Source organism: Suricata suricatta, chromosome 1 (assembly GCF_006229205.1).
Source record: "Suricata suricatta isolate VVHF042 chromosome 1, meerkat_22Aug2017_6uvM2_HiC, whole genome shotgun sequence".
Taxonomy (NCBI): Eukaryota; Metazoa; Chordata; class Mammalia; order Carnivora; family Herpestidae; genus Suricata; species Suricata suricatta.
The window spans coordinates 29046774-29065097 of record NC_043700.1 but is presented as its reverse complement, the minus strand read 5'-3'; the positions used below and the strand labels follow the sequence as shown (position 1 = coordinate 29065097).

The 18324-nt window shown below is 44.0% G+C and overlaps 1 protein-coding gene across 2 annotated transcripts in view; it reads left to right on the top strand.

The window, feature by feature from the left end:
• The window catches only part of FUT10 (fucosyltransferase 10), a 76394-nt gene that overhangs the window by 9805 nt on the left and 48265 nt on the right, over positions 1 to 18324 (top strand). For both annotated transcript variants that reach the window (XM_029935956.1, XM_029935964.1), the window contains one exon: positions 1533 to 1818. In XM_029935956.1, coding sequence (XP_029791816.1) covers positions 1533 to 1818 — 286 coding nt within the window. The remainder of the gene's footprint in view (positions 1 to 1532; positions 1819 to 18324) is intronic.

The following is an 18324-nucleotide window of genomic DNA, read 5'->3' as shown; positions in this document are numbered from 1 at the left end:
GCTACATCCTTATGTTGTCATGAAAATGCTGACGAAGTTCTTGGCAGGGACTAGACTTTTCTTTGGTTTTCAGTGATTATCTTGCTGTCATAATGCTGACTTTGGTGTCACAGTGATCCATGATTTTTAAAAGTCAGTATAATTTCTTACTTTTTTTGGAGTGCTACTTGGCCATCACGCGGTGGTTTTTGATATGTTTTTGGCCTTGGATTCCTCAGGGAATCCGGTGAATGTTATGGACCCTCGCCATCGAGCTGCAGACTTTTTCAGTGGCCAGTGGCCCTTTTCTGACACCAGGGTCACAAGCACAGAAAGAAGGCACCCCCTTGGCTGCTGAGAGTGGGGGCTGGGGCCACACAGATATTCTCTGTTGGCTGGCGGAATTAATACATAAAAGCAAGCCTTCCTTTTACTGATTGATTTGTTGCATAGTCCAACTGCTAACGTTTCAGTTGTATATGACACAGACCAGTTCCTACTTTTATACCGCTTTCTCTAACATATTTTTATAATGCCATATCAATATCTACCCTTAACATTTGATGATGAGGCAGCATTTTTGGAGAATAACTGGCTTCCTGTTTCTACTCTGTCCACTCTGCCCTCCAGATTCCTGTTACTGATGATGTCCTAGCTCTCCAGTGACCCAGACTGTCCTGAAATCAATAAACATAGATTTATTTTACATGGAAGGGAACCCAGGACTCACTGTATACTTCATTTGATATCACAGTGGAAATTATTAGAAATGCAAGACCCGTGTTATGACTCGTTTAACTGTACTAAAAAGAAACCGATCAGTAATTCGTAACTAATTTTCCCTAGAATGTGTTCTCTAGCAATAGCCAGGTAATAACCCTGATTCTCATGGGTTTCATTAAGAGATGACACTCTTTCTGGATACCATATATGCCTATGAAATAGAGAAATGTACCTGGTACGTGTTTAGCAGAGTGAAGCATCCTTGTTGGTAGATTGTTTGGAGGCTTGGTCTACACCCTAATCTCTGGAATTTGTGGATATGTAAATGTACATGGCAAAAGGGACCTTGCAGATGGGATTAAGGTGATACACTGAGATGAGAAGAATATCCAGAATTATTAGTGTGAGCCCAGTGTAATCCCCTGAGTCCTTAAAAGCTAAGAGTCTTCCCTGGTCGAACAATGATGTGCCAAGAGAATAAGAGTGAGATGAGAGACCACATTGCTGGCTTTGAAGATGGGGAAGAGGCCATGAGTCAAGAATGGTAGGTAGCTCTAAAAAAGAAGAAAGCAAGAAAATGGATTCTCCAGAGCTTCCGGGGCAGAATATAGTCCTGTCGACATCTTGCTTTAGCCCAGTGAGACCCAGGTCAGAGTCCTCACCTCCAGAACTATGTAATCATAAATGTGTTCTTGTTAATTGCTGAGTTTGTGGTAATTTGTTAGGGTATCAGTAGAGAACTAATATGAGGCTCAGTCGTGCAGATGAGTGGGAGATGTGCGAATAGAAATTAAACAGTCTGACTCTGTGGTAATTGTCTTCTCTTTCAGGTAGTGGTTGAGCTGGGAAGATTTGAAAGGAAGTTTAAAAATTCCAATGTGCGAGACGGACATGCAGAGTTGGAGGAGGAGCCTACGCATCTCTATCCACTCCCTGGGAATGAAGCGCTGAACTTGAAAAAGAAATTGGAGACGGATAACTACCCCATCATGCTCTGGTGGTCCCCACTGACCGGGGAAACCGGAAGGCTAGGCCAGTGTGGAGCGGATGCGTGTTTCTTCACCATCAACCGGACTTACCTACATCATCACATGACCAAAGCGTTCCTCTTCTACGGTAAGTGGAAGGGAAGAAAGTGCCTTTCTCCCTGTGCTTGCTGACATCCTGCTCCAAAGCCGCTTTCCTGCTTCCCTCCCAAGGGAGACATGGTGGGGCTCCCCTTGAAAACCCTGTGACATGTCTGATATCCTTTGCCTTTGCTCTGTGTAAGGCCCAGGCATTCAGCAAACACAATACATCAACAAGCTTGACCAACTTAAAAGTGGTTGACTGGCCGCTTGGTAATTATGAAGGAGAAGGGGTATTTCCTCTCGCCTTTTCCCAGTTGGCTACTGTGCTTGCTGAATTTGGTATTGAGGGAATTGGGTATTGATTCTAATGCCGATATTAATTCAGAATGTCACCCTTGGTAATAGCCAGGAGATGTTGATTACCATAATAGATGTTTAATGGGACCTACACTAAGCACAGGGTTCTTTAGTTCATTAGTCAGAGTAATCAGCAGCAAAAATAAAAATATTTTTCAGCATCAGCTTTCAAGAGCAAGTTGATATTGAGCATGTCCTGAGGCTGATTATATGTCATGCTATGATTGAGGCAACCAAACCCGGGTAGGGGGGCGTGGCTAGCAAGATGCTGGCAGTGGCAGGAAAAACAGAGCCCCTGGGTGGTGAGTGGTGGGGGCACAGGGGAACACAGGTGAGCAGATTCAAGCAAATGTAGGCAAGGTTGATCAGTTAGGAAGTCAGGGAAAGGAGATCTGCTTTCGAGTGCTGTGTGTGTGTGTGTGTGTGTGTGTGTGTGTGTGTGGTCTGGCTTTGGAGAGGCAGGACACAGACTGTGATGTAGAGCTGGGTCATTCTCAATATTCTGCCTAACAGTAACTGAAATAAAGCAGAAAATGGGCTCAGCAGGAATCAGGTGGTATATTTGCCCTACAGTAGATCAGGCATACAGAGCAGTGGGCATTTGTGCCCTGGTGTAAGTCAGGAGTCAGGAAGTCCTAGGTACTTAAAGATCTGGGTATCACGGGTCCAGATTCTTCGAAGAGGCCTGCTGATGTCCCCATTCACTTGCTTCCCATCCCTGCTCCCCTGGGGCAATCAGTGCACAGCGAAGACTGTGTGCCTGGGGGCAGGCTGGTGGCTCATTTGTCCCGAGGGGAGAACAACCACCTGGGAAGTGTCAAATGCTCCCTTTGAACATCACTGGACTATAGATCGCACTGAAAGTGCAAGATATTGCGTGGACTTATACAATCCCTTCTAAAATCCAAAGAATTCAGAATTCTGAAACCTGAAGCTCTGTGACTTTGCCTAAGGGATTATGGTCCTCTGATCGTGTTTTGACACGAAGGACAATTAAATGAGTTTAATTTTCCAAATTTGAACAGGAGCTCCTAGGAATACTTCATTTATACACAAAACTTATAGGTAATATAATGGAGACTGGTGTATTACTATATAACATAAGAAATAAAACGTTATAAGAAAAATCAAAACTCTCTATGAACCCTTCTCTGACCTCATTTTCCACTCTCCTACCTCGGAGGGAATTATGATCCTGAAGTTGCTGTGTGTGTGTGTGTGTGTGTGTGTGTGTGCGCGCGCGCGCGCATGTGTATATATGTTATATGTACATATATAGTATTGTTCTGAATGTTAACATAAATAGTGTGATATATTAATTTTCTATCTTTTCTCCCTAATCTGCTTTCTCTTTTACACAGTTTTTGAGGTTTATTGATGTTGGAAACTCATAGCTCCATGATGTCCATTTTTCACTGTTGTGTAGTATTATATTGAATTTATATATATCACACTTCATGGATTTATATATATCACATTACATCCCTTTTTTCTCTTGTTGGACATTTAGGTGATTTTAAAAACCTTACTTATGACGAACAATGCTGCAGTAAACAATCCATGTACATGTGTAAGACTTCGTGAGGTTTACACCTAGCAGTGGAATGATTTAGTATGAATTTGTGTTTATTAGATATTGCCAGACCAATATCCCAAGTGGCTGTGTCACCATGGCTGTTTTTTAAACATTTATAACGTTTTTTTCTTTTTTTTCTTTTTGCTTTATTTTGAGGGAGAGAGAGAGAATGAGTAGGGTAGGAACAGAGACAGTGGGGAGAGAGAAAAATCCGTAGCAGGCTCCTCACTCTTAGTGCAGGGCCTGATGTGGGGTTCGAACTCTCAAACCCCAGGATCATGACCTGAGCAGTATCCAAGAGTCAGATGCTCAACTGATTGAGCCCCCCAGATGCTCCAAACATTTACAACTTTTTAACATGTTCATGCACGTAGACCTCCCTTATTTCCAAATAACGTGCTTAGACTTTCACCTCTTGACTTTTTGGTTTTAGACAGTATTGATTGATTCTTTTTTTTAAATGTAATTTATTGTCAAATTGGCTTACATACAACACCCAGTGCTCATCCCAACAAGTGCCCTCCTCCATGCCCATCACCCATCTTCTTCTCTCCCCGACCTTGACATTCACCTTCAGTTTGTTCTCTGTATTTAAGAGTCCGTATAGATTGATTCTTACTATGGAAGATGAATATTTAACTTTCCTTCCTCACTCCTGCCTCCCCCTCCTCTACTCAATTTCACGTCTCCATAGCCTTCCCAAAAAGATGTATTATTTTAGGTAGGTTAGAATTCAGTGTGTACATCATTATGTAATCCCAGTGAGCCATATCATATGCTAGGATAACTTTTCCCATGCAGCCTGTTTGCCCCAGAGTAGCATCAGAGGCTCTGTAGGAAATGTCTCCCAGGGACTCCTGACCCCCTGCAGTTTAGAGTGGTCACCCTTTAGTCTGGCCACCCAGGTGCTGTTCTGGCTCCTTGTTATTCTGGGGACTCTTTGTGCCTCCCTCTTGCATTGGCTTTCCTGTTTCTTTTATGCCTTCTGTTTCTTTTTTTTATTTATATCTTTATTTCAGTGTGTTCTGAGAAAGACACATGGAAGATAAGTTTTCAGAGAGTCTGTGTGTGTGAAAATGTGTTTATTTTACCCTTACCTTCATTGATGGTTTGGCTTCGTATAGAAATCTAGGCTGGAAATTCTTTCCTTTCTGAATCTGAAAGACAGTTTCTCCTCCTGTCTTCTGGTCTCAAGTGGCATTGCTGAGGAATCCAAAGCTATTTTGAGTCCCCATGCTTTGTATGTGTTGTGTTTTCTCTTCCCCTCTACCTTCTCGGGAAAAAATATAGAGTATTCTCTTTTTCACCATTTTGGAAATTGAGTAATGATGCTTTGGTCTGAGCCTATTTCCTTTTATTGAGGGGGATTATCAGGAAGCCTACACAGCAGCCTTTAGCTTAGTGACTTTTCCGGGACTCATAGGTCCACAGGTTTATACACTTAATTTTATCAGTAGACCAAGACTCGACTCTTCTTTCAGGGCTGGACTTGCCTCCAGCCAGACTCCCAGGAGACGTCTTGTTTGATTTTCATATCTCGGGTTCTGTTACTCTTCAGCTCCTGAAACCATCAGCGACTCTCCTTGAGTGCCAAATGTATGCCGTTTTTATTACCCTGGCACTCGAGGCTCTGTAATTTGAACCCAATCTGTCTTCCAAACTCAACCACTATGATTTTGACAACTAAATGCTGTGTTCAGAAATCAAACGTCAGGGGTGCTTTGGTGGCTCAGTCGGTTAAGCGTCCAACTTTGGCTCAGGTCATGATCTTGCGATTTGTGGGTTTGAGCCCCACGTTGGGCTCTGTGCTGACAGCTCAGATCTTGGAACCTTCTTTGGTTTCTGTGTCTCCCTCTCACTTTGCCCCTCTCCCACTCATGCTCTGTCTCTCTCTTTCAAAAATAAATAAACTTAAAAACTGCAAGTCACCATTTTAGGAATAAACCACAAATGTTCTCAACTCAGTGGCATTGTTTATTCAGTTTCTGAGTTCTAGACTTTCTCTATTTGTCCTGTTTGGCAACATGGATGAATAATGTAGTGTCTGATGTCACAGATTATTATCTTGAGACAAAAACATTACCCGGCTGTAATGCTGGGCTAACTGGCATATATACTATAAGAGAAATGTCAGTAAATCTTGTGGAATTTCAAGGAAGGGAGAGAGAAACCTATGATTGGAGGGATCAGGAAAGGCTTCATAAGATCTCCTTTATAGAACGGGAGGAATTTGGTATGTTAAGGGATAATGGAATTGGATTGTGTTGAGATTGGAGGACATTAGTATGAAGAATGGCATGAATGTGGACATGAAAGTAGAAAGTTATGGATATTATCTGAGCTACAGCAAAGCTGTAAGAGAGAGATAGAGGTCAGATGATATATAGGGACCAGAACATGAAAAACCTTGAATGTTGGCTTAAGATTTTGCATCAGTTTGGAGAATGGTATCAGGGAGCCACTGAGAATTGAATGGTCTTTTTTTTTTAAATTTTTAATTATTTTAATATAATTTATTGTCAGATTGGTTTCTATACAACACCCAGTGCTCATCTCAACAAGTGCCCTCCTCCATGCCTATTACCCACTTTCCTCTCTCCCCCACCCCCATCAACCCTTGGTTTGTTCTCAGTATTTAAGAGTCTCTAATGGTTTGCCTCCCTCCCTCTCTGTAACTTTTTTCCCCTTCCCCTCCCCCATGGCCTTCTGTTAAGTTTCTCAAGATCCACCAATGAGTGAAACCATATGGTATCTATCTTTCTCTGACTGACTTATTTCACTTAGCATAATACCCTCCAGTTCCATCCACCTGTGAGCCATTCCTGATTTCCTTCCATCAGATGCAACCTCTCCTATATGGGAGGCACACTACCAATTGTGAGGAATAAAGGTAAGTAAGGGAGGTATGGCATTTGGTTTTCTTCTGTATGATCTTCTCTTCCTTTATACAATATAAAGTCTTTGTTGATAGGGTCATATTGATTCATTTTTGTACACCTTCACCCATTCTATGTGGGTGGTGCTTGGGAAATAGTCATAAAGACCTTGAGCCATAAAGGATGTGAGAGTCTAACCTTGTCTTCATCACAGTGAGAAGACCAAGGCTCGGGAAGGTTAGGGATGTGCCAAGGTGACACTGAGGTTAGCTGTAGAGTTGGGCGGAGAGCCAACGTGCCCTGACACTTGATCTATTACCCTCTTTTGCCTGCGCCATGTTTGAACACACACTCATGAATATAATTAAATCTGGATACTTGGATTTTGGAATTGCTTAAGATGTCCGGTTTTTAACAGACTGAATTAGAAATTCAGCTCATTAACAAAGTCTTTTGAGCAAAATCGAACAAAGACAATACCCTTTTCTGTCTGAGGGCTCCAAATTCTAATTAAGTAGGTCACTTACAACTGCACCTGGGACTTGGTGCAGCAGGATTGAAAAAGAAAAGGCAGGGAAGATGATTCAGGTGTCAAAAGCTGACCTAATTTAGCGAAATGGAAACTCAGAGGATTATATAACCTCGAAGCTATTGTAAACCAGGATATTTTTGAGTTTGCTTGTTCCCTTTGTAGCCTACTTTCTTTTTCTTCTTTCTGGATGTGAATCATTTACTTCATAGGAACACAGTGAATACTGCATCTGGTTTGAGCCATTTGAGAAATGCAAGGTTTCAGCTACATTAACAATTCTCTGAAACAAAAAATTAAGTGGCCACAAGGGAATAAAGTCTTTTTTTAACCCAAAAGTCCAAGAGTTATGGGAGTCTTAGAAACTGTCACCGTAGTGATTTCAAAACACAACACAAAACACAGCTCTGTGCTTTTTGACAGTTCTCTTGAAAGATGTCTCTCATGAGACAAGGGTTGGAGCCCCCTTGATGAGAATTGAGGGTCCTTAGAGCAGAGAAGTGCTTATGTTTTAGGTGAGCTTCTAAATAGAAGTTCTAGCAAACACTGGTACGTGGGGTGAAAGAAAACAAGGAGGCTCCCGGAATATTTTACTTCCTCAGGAATATGCGGATTAGCCCACCTTGATGAAGGCTGGAGGCTATGAGGGGAAAGGACCTCAGGTTTGCTCTCCTTAAAGCACAGCTACAGTCCAGCTCTCCAGGGTAGAGTTCTAAGTGCCTGCTGGGAGTTCCGGTGCCTCTACCCTGAGTGCAGGCTCCTTGTTCCCCCTACTACCTTCTTTTTTTTTTAAGTTTACTTAAACTCTTGAGAGAGGGCGAGAAAGAGAGGATCCCAAGCAGGCTCCACACCATCAGCACACAGCCTGATGCAGGGCTCCAACTTGCGAACTGTGAGATCGATCATGACCTGAGCTGAAATCCAGATTCGGACTAAGCTTAACCTTAAGCCTGAGCCACCCGGGCACCCCCTCCCCTTCTAGAATGTGATCTCATGTCCTTCTCAAAAACAGCCTGGTAGGAAGGAATTCTGTCTATTTTGATGAAGAGGGAAATAAAGCACAGAGTGAAAAGGCTTGTTGTCGGTTACGTATGTGGGTGGTAGGAACCAGAACTTTCTCCTAATGGAAAAGCATGAGATGATATAGTCCAAATTATATATTCAACCTCAGAGAAGACATAGGAGTCAAGGAATAATCAGAAATGGGTCGTATCATTCTGGAAGACTTGTTCAAGAACTGGAGTTACAAGGAAGGTTTCTAGAGGAGAGTGTGGAAAGCCCCAGACAGGGAAGTATCACAAGCAAAGCAACAGGAATTGGTTATTCTAGTTCACTCTGCACCCGACGTGTTAACAAACAAGGCGTCCTGGTATTGAAAAGGTCTCCTGCGTGAGAACGTGTTTCTATTGTAAGCCATCTACAGTTTACCAGTCTCAGAGTGTTGTAATGAAATACATTTAGAACAAATGATAACGAACACATTAGATGCCTTCTTTGTTTTAAAAGACTCTTTGGGGAGGGCGCCTGGGGGGCTCAGTCAGTGGCTCATCCGGCTTCCGCTCAGGTCATGATCTTGCAGTTTGTGGGTTCGAGCCCCGCGTCGGGCTCTGTGCTGACAGCTAGCTCAGAGCCTGGAGCCTGCTTCAGATTCTATATCTCCCTCTCCCTCTGACCGTCCCCTGCTCATGCTGTCTCTCTCTTTCAAAAATAAATAAAACATTAGAAAAAAAATCAAATAAACAATTAAAAAAATAAAATAAAAGACACTTTGGGGGGACACCTGGATGGCTCAGTTGGTTAAGCATCCGAATTCAGCTCAGGTCATGATCCTAGTTGGTGAGCGTGAGCCTTGTGTCAGGCTCTGTGCTGACAGCTCAGAGCCTGGAGCCTGCTTAGGTTCTGTGTCTCCCTCTCTCTCTGCCCCTCCGCTGCTCCTTCACTGTCTTTCTCAAAACTAAATATTAAAAAAAAATTTATAAAAGACACTTTGGGATTTTTCAGTGTCTTGGTGTGATCACGTATAATTAGAAAAAGAGGGGTGTAGGAGTGAGGGGCCCAGCTCTTGAGAGAGGGCCTTTTGAGTCAGCCCTCCTCATCTGTCACCAAGCATTAATCAGACTTTAATGAATGGTGATCCAGCTCTTCCAAAGGGAGACTCATGCTTATACGGAAAACGTGGATTTATTAGAGTGTTAACTTCACAGTTACAGGAATACTGCTGTTCATTATTGAGTATCGCTGCCCAGTGATCAAGTTTGCCAGAAAATGGAATGAGAATCGTAAGGTTGCTTGGTGAGCTTAGAATTACAGGAAACATCTTAATTGGCTTCCTCTGTCCCTGACAGAGAGTAGTGAGGGTCGCTGCCATTTTCCGTGTCCGCTTTGTGCCAGGCACCAGAGAGATACTCTCTGTGTGTTCTCTTATTTCAGATCATCATGCCCTGCAGTGAGCTCCATGCTGACAGTGTGGAGCCTGGGATTCTCTCTCACTCTGTCTCTCTCTCTTCCCACCCACTCTCTCTCTGCTCCTCCCCCTGCTTGCACCATCTCCCTCTCTCTCAAAAATAATAAATACATAAACTTAAAAAAGATAAAATAACATCATCACATCACTGTTAGTACCCTAGGTATTATCACCATTTTAGAGCTGAGGAAACAGGCTCAGAGAAGGTAAGTGACTTGCCCAAGGTCACACAGAGGGAGGGTGCCCGATCGCATACCCAAACCGGAACATCTGATTTTACAGCTCATACTCTGTTTATTATTAGTGTTTTGCCGCACTGCAGACCGTCAGCACTGTAAGAGCATGCACGCCAGGTCCAGTGTCTTTCTCCTCCAGAAATGCTAGGTCACCGGTGAATCCTGTTATCACTCCTCTTCATTTTCCAGGTCTTCATGCAAACATTTACTCTTTTGTAGATGTTTCATTTGTTCGTTTATTCATACATTCACTCATTTACTTATGGCCTGTACGATGAATAGGCATGAGTTAATCGAATGAGATAAGCACACATTATTTATGTTTCGCTCTGCCCTTTAAAGCCTTCTTCAGGGGGTTCAGTTTCCCCATCCCCTAATTGGAGACTCTGGCAGACCTCCAACTCTTGTGCTCACTCTTAGGAAATGGACAATTTTTTACAGTTTATTGATTTATTTTGAGAGAGCACACGCAAGCAGGGGAGGAGCAGAGAGAAGGAGAGTCAGAACCCCAAGCGGGCTTCACACTGTCAGCACAGAGCCCGGCGTGAGGCTCGAACTCATGAACTATGAGATCATGATCTGAGCCTAGATCAAGAGTTGAACGCTTCACTGACTGGGCCCCAGGAAGTGAACAGTTTATGGTCACTTTAAGTTGTATGCGCAGTTTCGAGCTTAGTGGCATGTTCGGTCGCACGAAGAGCCCCTTCCCGACCCTAAACCTGGCTCGTGTAGCATCTTGCTGCTTTCCCCAACCTGGACCTCTTCCATGCTGCAAGCCGCCACCCTCAGAAGGACACCTGAGTTCTTGCTGCTTTCCACACTCTGTTTGCTGCCACTCCCTCCATCACCAGCTGCTTTAGAGCCTGTTAGAGGTGCCGTGAGGAGATGGCAGAGAATTAAGGAGACAGGACACTTCCTACCTGGCTCTGTGGCTTCATGCCTCCCGAACCTGGCAGATGGTTAGTGCTGGTGTCCTTGAGCAGGCTGGGTAGATGATAAAGGATGCTTTTTCTATTCTGGGGCATTTTTGCTGCATTTGGAGTTTCCCCATTGGACTTTTACAGTTTCCTTTCTCAGGAAGCCGCATCTCTGCCCTGGGTAGTCAGACAGCTTCCCGGCCCCTGATCCCCCGTGGAACACATCCAGCTTCTCTCTGCAGAGCTCTCTCTGTCCCTCACTGGGCTGTAGTAGGAGGACTTGAGGCACCCCACCTGCTCCCCACGTCTGCCCTGACCAACTCCTAGCTTTGGGATCACAGGCAGGTCACAGCGCACAGCCCTTTGGTCATATAGGCAGGTTATACTTCCCCTCACCCTCTAGATTTTCCTCACACGGTGGGTCGGTGGAGCCCAACTCCGGCCCACAGGCCTCCTGTGCCTACCTCAGGGATGAGGTAGGCACTCGTCCTCTGTCTCTTAGTGGCAAGAACGTATTACATATTTCAGAGGAGTTCCCCAGGTAGCCCCATGGAAGCAAGGGATTCAGAGCAAGGCACAAAGAAGAGTTTCCATAGAAACTCTTCAATGGTGTCCTCAGGCTCTGCTCTTTCATCCCTTTCTGTGTTCTTGCCCTTGTTGGGGAATCCAAGAATCACAGGGCAGGTTCTCCTTCATGCCGTGCTAAATTCAGAGGGTGGGGGCAAGTACATGTTGTGTCTCACAATTACTTTGAATCTTGGCGTATGTCCTTTTGGTCTCTACTCTGACATCAGGTTACACTGGGTTTCTGCAGAGGGACACCCCTTGCCAGACCCCTTGCCACACGCCAGAGGAGCCCAGAAAACAAACAAGTTCAGTTGAACACGATTATAGCACAGTTGGTATGTAACAACCTCCAAAGATTCCCTTATATGGCCCTCCTGGACTTCATGGATGAGTGACGCATCCATGAACCGTGCTTGGGGGTCAGGATTTCTGCTCATCTCATTTCTTACATTCTGGTTCTTAGTGATTTTTGTCTCTAGAGGTTGACCTGCTCTTGGGCCCCATGCATTGAGTCAGTAGGTAATTTTTTTTTTTTAGTTTTTTAACGTTTATTTATTTTTGAGAGAGAGACACACAGAGTGTGAGTGGGAGAGGGTCAGAGAGAGAGAGGGAGACACAGAATCAGAAGCAGGCTCCAGGCTCTGAGCTGTCAGCACAGAGCCTGATGCGGGGCTTGAACTCACGAGCTGTGAATCATGACCTGAGCTGAAGTCGGCCACTTAACCAACTGAGCCACCCAGGTGCCCCTGTAGGTAATTGTTAATAGCATGCCAGATTAAGACTTATTTGGGAGATGGCAAATAAATGAGTTTTTGGACTGTGTGGGCAGTAATGAAGTTGAACATGAAAAGTAGCCCATAATACCAAGGTGATAGATTGTGTGTTATGTACAAGATGTATATACATACATATATGTGTTTATCTCGATCTGCCTACATATATATATCTTTGCTGTAATCAGACCTCTTATTTTATTTATTTTTGTAAATGTTTGTTTATGTATTTTGAGAGAGAGAGAGAGAGAGAGAGAGCAAGCATGAGTGGGGGAGGAGCAGAGAGAGAGGGAGCAAGAGACAATTCCAAGCAGGCTCCGTGCTGACCGTGCAGGGCTCGAACTCACGAACCATGAGATCATGACCTGAACCAAAATCAAGAGTCAGACGCTTGACCGACTGAGCCACCCAGGTGCCCCAAACCTCTCTTTTTGTTTTATTTTTATTTAAAAATATTTTTTAATGTTTATTTTTGAGAGACACACACAGAGTGTGAACAGGGCAAGGTCAGAGAGAGAGACACAGAATCTGAAAGACTCCAGGCTCTGAGCTGTCAGCACAGAGACCAAGGCGGGGCTCAAACCCATGAACTGTGAGAGCATGACTTGAGCCAAAGTCAGCCACCTAACCGACTGAGCCACGCAGGCACCCCCCAAACCTCTTATTTTAAATAGACATTTTATTTTTACTTCGGTAGTTATTTGTGTGGTACTTCACAGAGGGTAAAGCCAGTCACAGAGCTCTGCCCAGACCTCCAGGGACGTCTCATCCTGTTAAGACTCCAGGTTCTTACCGTGGCCTCTGAGACTGCCGGGCTCTGCTCGGCTCCTCAGGCTCACCATGCTCGCTCCTCTGCATCCTGAGCTGCCTCCCTGACGCAGGGGAAGCCTTTGCAGCCTCCGCATCTCTCCCTCGTGCTTTCTCTCTGTGGGATGTGCTCCCCTGGCTCCCTCCTTCCCACCAGTCAGGTCTCTGCGAGTAATGCTTCCTCGGAGAAGCCTCTTTCCTCACCTTCTTTCTGAAGTAGTGCTCCCTCCGACACCACTCTCCGATGGCATAAACCCTTGCCAGGCTTTATTTTCTCTTCCTGGCACCCATTATCCCCAGAGTTCTCTCATTCATTGGGGGCTGGTTATCCGTGGTGTCCCCACATTAGAATCTAAGTACAGGAAGACCAAGAAGTTTGTTTTGCTCACTGCTGTCATCCCAGGATCTAGAACAGCACCTGGCCTCTGGTGGACTTCAGGAAACATTGTTGAATGAGGAAGTGGAACCAGCCTGACCCTCAGGTAGAGGTGGGGAGGAAATGAGAACACTGGTGTTTTCACCTTCACTGGGTCTGGAGGTGTTATATAACTTACCCACGTTGTACCTGGCATTCTTTTTGAATGAGTTCATTTGACCCTATGATTAACACCCTGTTTTATTTAAGTTATTTTTACCAATTCTTTTCATGTCCATGGTTGAATTAAACCTTCTGGTACAAGGCTTAGTTCAAAGAAACAGCAGAATCTGGCCTCGTCTTCAAGTCCCTAGAAGCAATCATGTTTGGCTCTTTTAGCTATTTTCTTAATAACATGTCATTTCCTAATTTTGTAATTAAGAGGACGAGCATTATCCTGACCGCCTGAAGATATGGACACACAGCACAGGTGCCACACGCCGGACGCTGCAGAACGTCAGCGTGGTCACCTGGGGGCCAGCTGTGTTGTAACTTGTATCGTATCAGTTGGGTATGATTGATTCTTACTTTAACTAGATCAGATCTGGCAGCCAGCGTTAGTAACAAGAAAATAGCTGTCATGAGAACAGACGCATTCAGTCTTCCTGATGCCCAGCCTTCAAGTGTCAAGGTCGTTTGTGGGAAAGTGAAAAAGCCAAAGTCTTGGCCGCTTCAATGGGAGTTGTGATAGTTTTGTTGATCGTTCATGTAGTATAAAGTGTGGGTCATTCTTTCAACTTGTGTCAAATTGGTTTCCATCTCTTGAAAGTGTCTTCAAGTGATGCTGGAATGATGGAGAACCAAACCGGAGTCCTCTGCCCTCTGAATTTCTAAAACTTGAGAGTTTAGGATCGTATTTATTTTGCCGTACATGAGTGGTTCCCTAACCCAGCTCACCTGAAGGTCATGAGTGAACAAACAGAGCCCTAACTCCCCGGGCCCCACTTCAACATACTCAGCGTCTTTTGTGCGGAAGGGTTATAATCTGCCAGGTGTATGTCAGTTTGTCCACGAGGGAGATTGACTTAATAGGCATTTTTCAGGGCTTCTGGAAGGTGTGGGAACAACTGGCCAGAGATCTGGAAACAAGACAAAAGAAAAACGTCCAAGAAAGAAAATGTAATAACACACTGGTTTGTCTCAGCAGTAAATTGTATTTATGACTAATAATAAAAGCACTGGCTGTATACACTCAATCAAAAATGGGTGAGGAGTCCGAGGGGCGGGGGTGGGGGGATGGGTGATATAGGAGATGGCGATGAAGGAGTCCCTTGGGATGAGCACTGGGTGGTATACGGAAGTGTTATGCAGTTCATGTTGTACACCTGAAACTCCTACTATACCGTATGTTAACTAACTGGAACTTGAATAAAAACTTAAAAAAAGAAAGGGAAAAAAATGGATGAGGACAGAAGACAAATATGTGGGGGAAGGGTGATCTAGGTGAGCTTAATCGGCATCTTCCATAGCAGCAAGACTGTAGGTATTAATCCCAAACTGAAAAATCCAGAAATAGCATGTTAAGCATTTTTTAAAGGTATTTTTGGAGTGTGAATACAGTAGAAACACCTGAAAGAACTGGAGTGGTGACTTCTGACACGAGGGAAAGGAGAATGGGCACAGAGCAGGCTTGGATTAATGGCCTGATAAAACGATTTCACTTTTAAAGCTATGTGCAGGTATTAATTTGGTATAAATAAAATTTAATTAACAAAGATATTTTGTCTTGGGAGGTAGTTAAGCACAAGGACAGTGAGAACGGTTATTAATAAATTATCCAATTCCTAGACTTTTCTGCTTTTATCAGGATACCTTTGGGAGGAGTGTTAATTACGTAAAGACATTAATATTTCTTCTAGCTAGTGTACTCATTTCCTTCCATGAAAAAAATTGCATATTAATATTACTTCATTTTTCAGTCTCTCCACATAAAATGATGAATCAACTGAATTTTGCTAGATTTAATTTGGTGTAACGACAAAGGCTTTGGGGAGCCTCATAATGGTTGGTTTTAAGGGCTGTTCAGGCAGGACGGGAAATCTCTTTGCCTTCTTTCTTATTTAGCCTCTCTCTTCTTTTTTAACCCTCTCTCTGGAGCACCTGGGTGGCTCAGTCAGTTAAGTGTCTGACTTCGGCTCAGGTTAGGATCTCATGGTTCATGGGTTCAAGCCCCATGTCGGCTCTGTGCTGACGGTTCAGAGCCTAGAGCCTGCTTCCGATTCTGTCTCTCCCTCTCTCTCTGCTCCTCCCCTGCTTGCTCTCTGTCTCTCTCTCTCTCTCTTTCTCAAAAAGAATAAACATTTAAAAAAAAACACCTCTCTGTCCTTTGATAGGGTGTGGTAATAGAAAGACTAAAGGAAGAGCAAATGGCTGAAAGTCTGAAAGCACATCTCAGCTTAGCCTTAAAAAATCTGGAAGGGAGCACAGAAGTAAACAGTGCCAGAGGTCCAGCACTTTCCTCCTGACTGGCACGAGGAGGCACAGGACAGATTTCATTACTGCAGCTGGAGCAGACTTGGGCCAACGGATTGGTTGGCACTGATCCAGGTCGGGGCAGATTCTTGACCGCCAGAAACCCTCCGAGACAGGCTGGCAGCCCCTGTCTTCAAGAGCAGACAGCCACAGTGCTCATAGATGCTGGATAAAACCATTCTGCTTCCATTGATGTGCTCTCTTAGCTCTTTAGAAAAACAAAGCAAAATAAAACCAACTTAAAACTGAAGAGAGTATGGTAGACCCTTTGTTTTCACAAAGTTGTGCATTCACATTTTGATCTATCCCATCGAGGTGGTTCCAGGGTGCAGATTGAGTGTCTCGGACTCTGAGAGATGGGACACTAGGGAGAGTCACATGCCCGCCGGACTAGAACAGCCAGCATCCATCGCTCAGCTGGCTTTTTGTTATATATTTGTTGCATGTGCTGGACATCTCTTGAAATATTAACAAGACTCAGGCATGCTAACTACTTATGTGACCCCTGAGCAGCAGCAACAACAAAAAGGAAACCTTAAAACTTTTGTGTTAGTGAGAAGGTAACCTCTCTTGAAGGAAGTAAAGTACTAGTGCTGATAATGAAAAAATGAAAATGAAGATGAAGGGAAGTGTTTTAAGAAACAGTGGTGACTCAGTTGGTCAAGCGTCTGACTTTGGCTCCAGTCATGATCACACTGCTCATGGGTTCGAGCCCCGCATCGGACTCTGTGCTGACAGCTCAGAGCCTGGAGCCTGCCTCAGATTCTGTGTCTTCTCTCTCTGTCCTGCCCCCACTCGCACTCTATCTTAAAAAAAAAAAATTGCAGTTATGAGGCAGAAGATAGCTATTTAAAATCAAAGAGTGGAACACTGGACTAACTTACAGTCTGGATCTATGTGAAATAGTGTACATAGCTCCATGTTTCGAAGACATTATGTGCTACTGTATTTGTGTTTGGGGCGAATTTGAGAATGTCTCAGGATATATGGCTTGCTGAGATCAGGGTCTGCTCCGGGCATCATATACACGTGCGTATACATTTACACATACGTATACATATACCATCTACAACTGGCATCTAAGAAGCACGTGTTATATGCATTGCCCTGTGCTGGGTGCTGGGGTTGTAGTGGTAAACACAGTAGGCTCTTCCCTTTAGAGCTTACACAATATGTAAATCAGGTGCTCCCAGCTAGGGATGAGCTCTTTGGCTTTAGAGTAATCGGGGAGGTTCTATGAGGATATAACATTTGAGCATGAGCCTTGAAAGATAGGAGGAGACACACCTATGCATGATTCAGAGGGAATGAATTCCGGGTCGAGGGAGCAGCTGATGCATAGGATAGTGGGAAGGAGGTTGGTAGGAAGGAGGGTCAGGAAGAAGGTTGCTGCGGCAGGAAATCCAGGGATGTGAGGGAAGAGCATAAGAGATGAGATTTGAGTGGCTGGCAGGGGCCTGGTGATAAAGGGCTCCATAGGACTGGTGAGAGGTCTTGTCATATTCCAAGTGTGATGGGAAAGTACCAGAAGGTTTTAAACAGAGCTGCTATGCTCTGAGTTTTGTTTTGCTCTGCTCTGATTTATGTTTTATAAAGATTCCCCTGTGGCTGCTCCATGGAAAATGGATTAGAACATGAAGGTGGAGGCAAGACCGTTCCCATTAAAGAAATGGAAATGATGATGCTCTGGATCAGGGTAGGAGGTAGTGGAGAAAGACGTGGGTGGGTTCGAGATGGGACTTGAAGACAGAATGGACGTCTTGGTGTCTTCGTGGTATCTATTTTTGTATATGCAGGCGTCCAAAGAGAAAAATTAACTGTGCCTATTCGTTTAACTCCTTGGCCTTTCAGACACTTAGTTCAACCTCATGGTATCTACTTACTTACCATGACCGTGATGCATAAAAAGCATAAATGCAGCTATTCATTTCCCCCTCTGATGGGTAAAAACAATAGGTCATAAATGATTGATCATGAAATATTTTGCTTCCACGGGCACATAAATATTTAACGTTATTGACATCTGCATATTTTACTTTCCTGAGTGCAGACATCTCAACTTGATATCCGTACGATTGGCAACTATATTTTTTAGTTGCATGTGAAGAGCCATGATTAAAAGCGTGCGACCGGTGGTCATATAATTCTATGCCAAAACATGAACGTTTCTTTACTGATGGAGCCTTTGGCAGTTAGTCAGAAAATCCAGGAGAAAAACATCCAGTCTCATTTATATGGGCCATTCCTCACTCTGCTCCCAATCCCCAGCCTTCAAGAGTCTTTTGAATCAACCTGGAAAAATTAAAAGAAAAATACAGGATTTTGTTTCATATTCCATACCAAATCAGCATCTCTGGAAATGGGGTCCAGGCATCTGTGTTCTTTATCAAACTTCCCAAAAAATAATGGTGTGGCTAGTCTTGGGAGAGGGGGGTACTGGGAACAGCTCCTCCCCGGTCTCGTAGGTGGCTTCTGCCGCTAATGTTTTATGTCTTAATATAACATTTCTAAGTTCTATTATGGGAATTTATAGATGTATCTTTGGTTTTATGTCCTGTTATTG